The sequence below is a fragment of the Cebus imitator genome, unplaced genomic scaffold (genome assembly GCF_001604975.1).
Source record: "Cebus imitator isolate Cc_AM_T3 unplaced genomic scaffold, Cebus_imitator-1.0 Scaffold102, whole genome shotgun sequence".
Taxonomy (NCBI): domain Eukaryota; kingdom Metazoa; phylum Chordata; class Mammalia; order Primates; family Cebidae; genus Cebus; species Cebus imitator.
In genome coordinates this window covers 1,212,514-1,220,221 of record NW_016107417.1, presented here as the reverse complement: position 1 = coordinate 1,220,221, position 7,708 = coordinate 1,212,514, and the positions used below count along the sequence as shown (strand labels likewise).

General features: G+C 42.3%; 1 protein-coding gene across 4 annotated transcripts in view; it reads left to right on the top strand.

The window, feature by feature from the left end:
* Positions 1 to 7,708, top strand: part of KDM2A (lysine demethylase 2A) — a 138,870-nt gene that overhangs the window by 121,919 nt on the left and 9,243 nt on the right. For all 4 annotated transcript variants that reach the window (XM_017537388.2, XM_017537385.2, XM_037741554.1 and 1 more), the window contains 4 exons: positions 895 to 978; positions 2,774 to 3,043; positions 3,559 to 3,690; positions 5,885 to 5,974. In XM_017537388.2, coding sequence (XP_017392877.1) covers positions 895 to 978; positions 2,774 to 3,043; positions 3,559 to 3,690; positions 5,885 to 5,974 — 576 coding nt within the window. The remainder of the gene's footprint in view (positions 1 to 894; positions 979 to 2,773; positions 3,044 to 3,558; positions 3,691 to 5,884; positions 5,975 to 7,708) is intronic.

Genomic DNA, 7,708 nt, shown 5'->3' with positions numbered 1-7,708 from the left:
AACCAGCGTAATTTACTTAAGTGGCATTTTCTCACTATAGCATTGTTCCTAAGTTATTTAAATTTGATTGGTAAAGACATGAGAACTGTTGCCCCTAAGATTGTTCCTTTCCCCATTTAGAGGAATAAAGGCAAACAGCAGATTTGCCGTGTGTGTGTGTGTGTGTGTGTGTGTGTGTGTGTGTGTGAGAGAGAGAGAGAGAGAGAAAGGGAAGAGAGAGAGAGATTTGAGATTGAGATTTCTGTTTCAGCCTTAGAAGAAAAGAACCCTGGGTTGAATCAGCACATTAGGCTGTACTGTTCATCTCATTAATTCTGTATTAGCCAATCGTTTTTATGCCACTTTGTTCAATCTGAGAAATGAAGGCACTACTTAATTACCTAATAATATTCACTAACTGGTGTAGAAAAGTGAAGAGGCAATAATAAAGTTTTACTGTCAGCGTAGAACTGTATGAGAAGTAACACTTGTCGCCACAGTAAGCTAGTTGCTTGAGTTAGTATAATGAGTACACAAGTAAGGGATTGGGTGCAAAGGTGAGTTTGAAGTCCTTTCTGCTCCCCCACCACCACCACCCGCCCCCAGTAGAGATGGGTCTTGCTGTGTTTCCCAGGCTGGTCTCAAACTCCTGGGCTCAAGTGATCTTCCCGTCTCTTACAGGCTTGAATATCAAAGTTTTGATAATACTGCAGTTGCCCAAGTTTGAGTTTTCTCTTTCATCTTTGATTTATTTGTTTTCCTGTGAGTCTCTATATGAAGGGCAAATATAGACAGTTGCCACCTTGCCTCATTTGCCACTCAAGGGTACTGATGCAGAGTCTAGATGCTGTTCTGAGTGGTTGGCTCTTTGTTCACTCTGCCCTGCTTTTTCCTTCTTTCCCCTCCTACACTTAGATTTTGCTGGAGGAGCTTGCCAACAGCGATCCCAAGTTAGCCCTCACTGGAGTTCCTATAGTACAGTGGCCAAAAAGGGATAAGGTAAGAAACTATTTTGCTTGATCTTCAGGCTACTTAAGCCTTTTGCTAGTTGATCATTACTATTCTGGGGGAAAAAAGAACAACTAGAGGCAGATGGCTTTTGGTGCATTAATACAAACTGACAGAAAATCATTACTTGGTTCTGTTTTGACTTGTAGGTCAGGGTAATTGGCTATCTTTGGAGGTGACTCTTAACAGAACGATCAAACTGGGAGGCCTCCTTCCAGAATCAAATGCCAAATTGTGCATTTGTTCACCAAAATGCATCAGTTCCTCTCCTTCTGACCAGTTACTCTATTATCTTCACAGATATGATTGAAAGCTAGTTAAAATAATTACATAGATATCTAAAAGGAGCAGAGTTTTTCTTTGACATAGTAAAATCATGCTCTCAAAATTCCCCTTAATCTTAACTTGGACTTTTCAGTATAAAATTGAAAAGAGAAGAAAGGGGCCGGGTGCAGTGGCTCACGCCTGTAATCCCAGCACCTTGGGAGGCCCAGGCAGGTGGATCACCTGAGGTCAGGAGTTCAAGACCAGCCTGGCCAACGTGGTGAAACCCGTCTGTACCAAAAATACAAAAATTAGCTGGGCGTGGTGGTGGGTGCCTGTAATCCCAGCAACTCCGGAGTCTGAGGCAGGAGAATCCCTTGAACCCAGGAAGTGGAGGTTGCGGTGAGCCAAGAATGCGCCATTGCACTCCAGCCTGGGTGACAAGAGCAAAACTCTGTCTCAAAAAACAAAAAGAAAGAAAGAGAAAAGAAAGGAATTGATGTCAGCTAATAAATTGTCAATTATGAATTTTCATGCCTCTTCAGTTTAGATCTTGTATAATTTTTTTCCCATACTGTCCTCTATCAAGGTTATATATTAATAAATGATAGCATTCTGATCCTAGCCATGAATTTGGCAAATAAATTAGGCTTCTGTTGTTCCCTAGCTGAAACTTGCAAAGCCATCACATTCCAGGGGTGTTTAGGCAGAATATAAAGGTATGGAGTTGAACAATATATTTAATGAACCACCTCCTCGTCCCTTGAGAGAGGAATTCCACTTGGCCTCTGTTTGGCCACAGGAGACTGCCTTAAAACAATTCAGTCATTTGTGGTTGTTGAGTATTCTGTGTCAGAAAAATGTCTAAGATATGGTAAGAAATTAAAGTAGTAGAAAATATGGTTCTTGTCCTTGAAACGGTCACCAGCAGGGCAAATATGAATGCTAAGAAATGTGTTCCACACTTAAATATTATTAGAGTGTCTGCTGTGTACCAGATTGTATGCTTGGATTTGGAGTACTAAAGAAATGAACAAGATTAGTTTTACCCTCAAGTGGTTTCCTGTCTTCTTTAGGAGTATAATCTGAGCAGTCAAGATAAATATTGGAGGGCTCCTGGAGTGACAATGGTACATGGCACTTAACACAGAAAGCTCAGGGAGTGGTCAATCTTAATAGCTCTGCAAAATGAAAGAGAAACAGCTGAATTAGTAGGCCAAAGGGCTAGGACAAGGGCTGGCAAATTTTTCTGTAAAGATCAAGATAGTAAATATTTTAGGTTTTGTATACCACACAGTCACAGCTTCTCAGTTCTACCATGGTAGCATGAAAGCAGCCATTGATAATACATATGCAAGATGAGTTGTGTGCCAATAAAATGTATTCTAAAAACAGACAGTGGGCTCTGCCCACAGGCCATAGTGGGCCAAGCCCCAGGCTAGGTATGCTAGAATGTAATCTTCTACCCTCTCCAGTCTTAAAGCAACCTAATATATTTGACCTCGCTGCTTTCTCTTTCCAGCTTAAATTCCCCACTCGGCCAAAGGTGCGGGTTCCTACCATCCCCATTACAAAGCCTCACACTATGAAACCAGCTCCACGGTTAACACCTGTGAGGCCAGCTGCTGCCTCTCCGATTGTGTCAGGGGCCAGACGGAGACGAGTGCGGTGTAGAAAATGCAAAGCCTGTGTACAAGGAGAGTGTGGTGTTTGCCACTACTGCAGAGACATGAAGAAGTTTGGGGGGCCTGGACGCATGAAGCAGTCCTGTGTCCTCCGACAGTGCTTGGCAGTGAGTGATCTGCTGGATAAAGAATTTGGGGGAGGGGTGATGGTGGCAAAGGAACTGAAATACATATAGAGTTAAAGAGACTTCAGAGTTGAAAAGAAAAGGTTTATATTCTCTTTTTGGCTTTATTTTATCCCTTTTCCCCCCAGGTTTAGATGGAAAGTATGTAGTAGTAAAAATGATCTGATTTAATCTTTCAGCTTAACCTGATTTTCAAACAAGAGACCAGGATTTGAAGGGCAAATCATTGCCTTCTTTCCCCTCTTCAAGTAGATTAGAAAGGACCCAGGAGGCCAAGGATAGGCCAACTGAAAATAGTTTCCAGTTCCCAGGCGGTTGAGTCCTCATCTTCCCCATTTTTCCTACCAAAAACCTCTCTTCTCTCCATCCTGCCTCCATGCTTCCAGGTGTTTACTAGAAAATTGTAGGACCCAAATCTCCCATCTTCACTTTTAGGGAAACTGAAATGATAAAGATCTAAGTCAGTTGTCTTGGATTCTATCTTTGTCCTCTTGTAGCCCAGACTGCCTCACTCAGTCACATGTTCCCTTTGTGGAGAGGTGGATCAGAATGAAGAGACACAAGACTTTGAGAAGAAACTCATGGAATGCTGTATCTGCAATGAGATTGTTCATCCTGGCTGCCTCCAGGTGAGGAGAGGTTTAAGGGGTTCCTGAAGTCTCAGCTGATGGAGTGAGTGATGCAATAGAATGAGACACCTGTCATGGGAGTGCCAGCATCCCTCCTGTAGGCCATCAGCTCTGTGGTCACATAATGCAGTGGTCTAATATCAGCCCTTGATTCGTATATGTACAATGTGTCAGGTACTGCATTAGGCCCTGAGGATAGAAGAGTACACGGAAAAGACCCAGTTCCTGTCCTCATGGAGCTTATAGTCTGGCATCTGGACAGTGTGTGTTGAGTCCCCAGGCCATGATGGAACTGCATAGTGTGATTTAGGATGCCTCAAGCCTTTAGGCATCACTGATACGTATACTTCAGTGTACATCTCTGGATATTAGTTCCTAAGGGAGAGTAAGGGTAATAATATCAGGTAACATTTAATGAGCACTGAGTCTGTATCAGGCTTAGAGCAGAGCTAAAGAGCTTTGAAAAAAAAAAAAAAAAAGTAATAAAAAAGTAACAAATTCAGATATCAGCCTCAGAGATTGAGTCCAGAGTGGGCCTTGTGTTCCAAAAGCTCCCCACTGATCTGAATTTTGCAGCCTGTGTGGAGAGCCACTCCTTTACATGCATTCTGTCTTTAATTTTTTTTAAAGCTCTTACACAGAAGAATCTGTGTTTACTTTTTAAGAAAAGAAAACTATATTAAATTGAATCTACCATCTTTCTTTAAATCTAAAGTACATGGGTGCTGGTACTTCCTTGGCCTTCTCAGAAAGTATCAGCTAAAATCATGACTGTTGCCTATGAGTGATAAGGCACTGTCATTCATGAGAAGCAGCCCAATTTCAGAAAGGTTAAAATGTGAAAAGTACACCTTTTATAGATTTTTGGTTTTTTTCAATACTATATAGCAGCAAATCTATAACAGAAACAATAGTAGGTCAGTATTTGGAGACATTAAGCATATGTTGAATGAAGAACAGGGTTTTTAAAATTCAATTAATGATTTAAATTATTCTTAACGATATTTCTTTTGTTTTGTTTTGTTTATTTTGAGACAGAGTCTTGCTTTTGTCACCCAGGCTGGAGTGCAGTGGCGCGACCTTAGCTCACTGCAATCTTCATCTCCCGGGTTTAAGTGATTCTCCTGCCTCAGTCTCCCTAGTAGTTGCGATTACAGGCACATGCCACTGCGCCCAGCTAATTTTTGTGTTTTTAGTAGAAATAGGTTTCACCTTGTTGGCCAGCCTGGCCTTGAACTCCTCACATCAACTGATCCACCCAACTCGGCCTCCCAAAGTGCTGGGATTATAAGCATGAGCCACTGTGCCCAGCCTAATTTTTACAATATTTCAACATTACAATTTTTTTTTTTTTTTTTTTTTTTTTTGAGACATGGTCTTATTCTGTTGCCCAGGCTATAGAGTACAGTGAAGAGATTTTGGCTCACTGAAGCCTCCATCTCCTGGGTTCAAGTAATTCTTCTGCCTCAGCCTACTGAGTAGCTGGGTCTACGGGCATGCACCACCACACCCAGCTAGTTTTGTGTTGAGTAGAGATGGGGTTTCACCATGTTGCCCAGGTTGGTCTTGAACTCCTGGCCTCAAGTGATCCACCCACCTTGGCCTCCCAAAGTGCTGGGATTATAGGCGTGAGCCACCATGCCCAGCCAGCATTACAATCTTAAAAGTCCATTTTATCAATTATAACTTGAAGATTTAAATGGTACGTATAAAAACTGTTAACATATCTCAAACCTACAGAATTAGTGAAATAGGTTATTGATTCCATGATGATGATAATGGCTAATACAAAGGGTTTGCTGTATGCCAGGTACTTTGTTAAATTCTTTACACCATGAATAATTTAATCTTCACCACAATCCTAGAAGGTGGGTTTTGGTGTATCCTTGGCAATTATATTATATCTCTGTGTATTAGTTCCTGAGGGGGAGTGAAGGTAATAATATCAGCTAATATCTTACAGTGGAGAACACTGAGTCACAGAGACTAGATGATTAGTTTCTAAACCCAAGCTGTCATGTCTACTCTTAGGATCAAGTTCAGCACCATTGGCTATTTGGGGCTGAATCTCTCACAGTTTTTCTTCCTTTATGGACCAGTGTGTTTAGAAGTGGGTAACTCTTCCCAACTGTGTCATTGTTTGATAAAGGAAGCTTGAGAGACGGACTTTTAAAATATCTCTATCTTCCTATAGATGGATGGAGAGGGGTTGCTTAATGAGGAATTGCCAAATTGCTGGGAATGCCCAAAGTGCTACCAGGAGGACAGCTCGGAAAAAGCCCAGGTAAAGGAACCTTATCAGATTTGCACTGTGACAGAAAGGAGGCTTCAAATGTAGGGGATTCCACGCATTTGCCTTTGCATTGTTCACACGGTTTCTCTGACCTAGGAGATTATTTTTATTTGATTTGGTATCTATTTTCTTTGGTTAATTTTTAGTATTTTCTTTGTATTTAGTATTAGAGTTTGTAGTATTGTCTTCTGTATTACTAAACATTGTTCTACTTGGGATCTGCAAATTCCTAAGGTCCTTTTATACTCTGGGGCCCTACAAAGAGAAGAACCCTGGCTGGGCTGTTTGAGGAGAGAAATTAGGTGAGTAGGACCTCCCCTGAGGAATGTTAACTAGAGGGGAGCCAGTGGCCTGAGGCAGCCAGTGAGTATAACAGTGTACTTGAGCTTCCAGTTAAGCAGGTTCACATTTTTGTCATCTTCACTTTCGTGGCCTGGCAGAAAGCACTGCCCTGCCCATCCCACATGCCCAAATGTGTCATGCGGAGGCAGCCCCTCCCCCAGAGAGGACCAGCACTATGACCTTGGCTCAGAGGAGCTTGAGGTTGCTGACCAGTGGTTGCCAGTAATGTCAAAGGGCCAAAAGGACTGTAGTTACTCGGGCTGACAAGGCAAGACCTGCTGTGGACACCTACAGGAGGGGATGGCTGTCCTAGTGTCAGTCTTCCAAGGCTGCTTGCACAGAAGCGGGGAAGGGGGCAGAAGGGAGTTTTCTTACCTTCTTTTTATTTCTGCACACTTGAATACTAAGATAGTTGAATTTTTCAATCTATTTTTCTTTGAGGACAAGGATTTTTGAAGTTGAGTGGGGCTAACGTTCTCTTCCCAAGTTATTACACTAGTAGCTTTTACATGTGTCTTCACTAGTGATGTTGAGTGTTTGCATTTCTGCTGTAGCAGATGTGTTGGCAGATGCTGTGTTTTAGTATTACCTTCTAATACATTGGAAAAGGCAACACCCAAAGGTGGTCACTTTCTTCCAACCAGTTGTTGCTTAGAGACATAAAATGTCTCCTTACAAAAAACCTGAACTAATAATATGGTTCCTAGTGGAACGTGTTTACTGGGCTTTATCATAGCATAGTCATAGTGGGCTCCAGGAAAGGACAAATAACTGGAGAGCACAAATGCCACAGATAAAGTTGGGGGCTTTTGTGAGATTCCTCACCATAATCCTGACTGAATCTCTCTATAGCAACGCAGTTTCTCAGAGACGTTCTCGTTCTCTGCTTTATTTTTCACTTGGGGATAGAGTGGAAGATGCAGCCTGGTAGAGTCAAACTTAGTCTCTGGTAGAACTAGAAGTCAATGGTGTTTACTGCTATCAGACTTAGGCTTCTTAGTTCAAATGGTATATGTGGACTTTTTCCACCATGAAACAGAGATACATCTCTTGAGTGAAAGAGGTAAGTCAGAGACATTATTAAAAATGGTCAGGCTGCCCAAGCAAAGTGGCTAACGCCTGTAATCCCAGCCCTTTAGGAGGTGGAGGCAGGTGGATCATGAGGTCAAGAGATGGAGACCATCCTGGCCAACATGGTGAAACCTCATCTCTATGAAAAATACAAAAAGTAGCTGGGTATGTTGGTGGGCGCCTGCAATCCCAGCTACTCAGGAGGCTGAGGCAGGTGAATCGCTTGAACCTAGAAGCAGAGGTTGTAGTGAGCTGAGATTGAGCCACTGCACTCCAGCCTGGCAGCAGAGCAAGACTCCGTCTCAAAAAAAA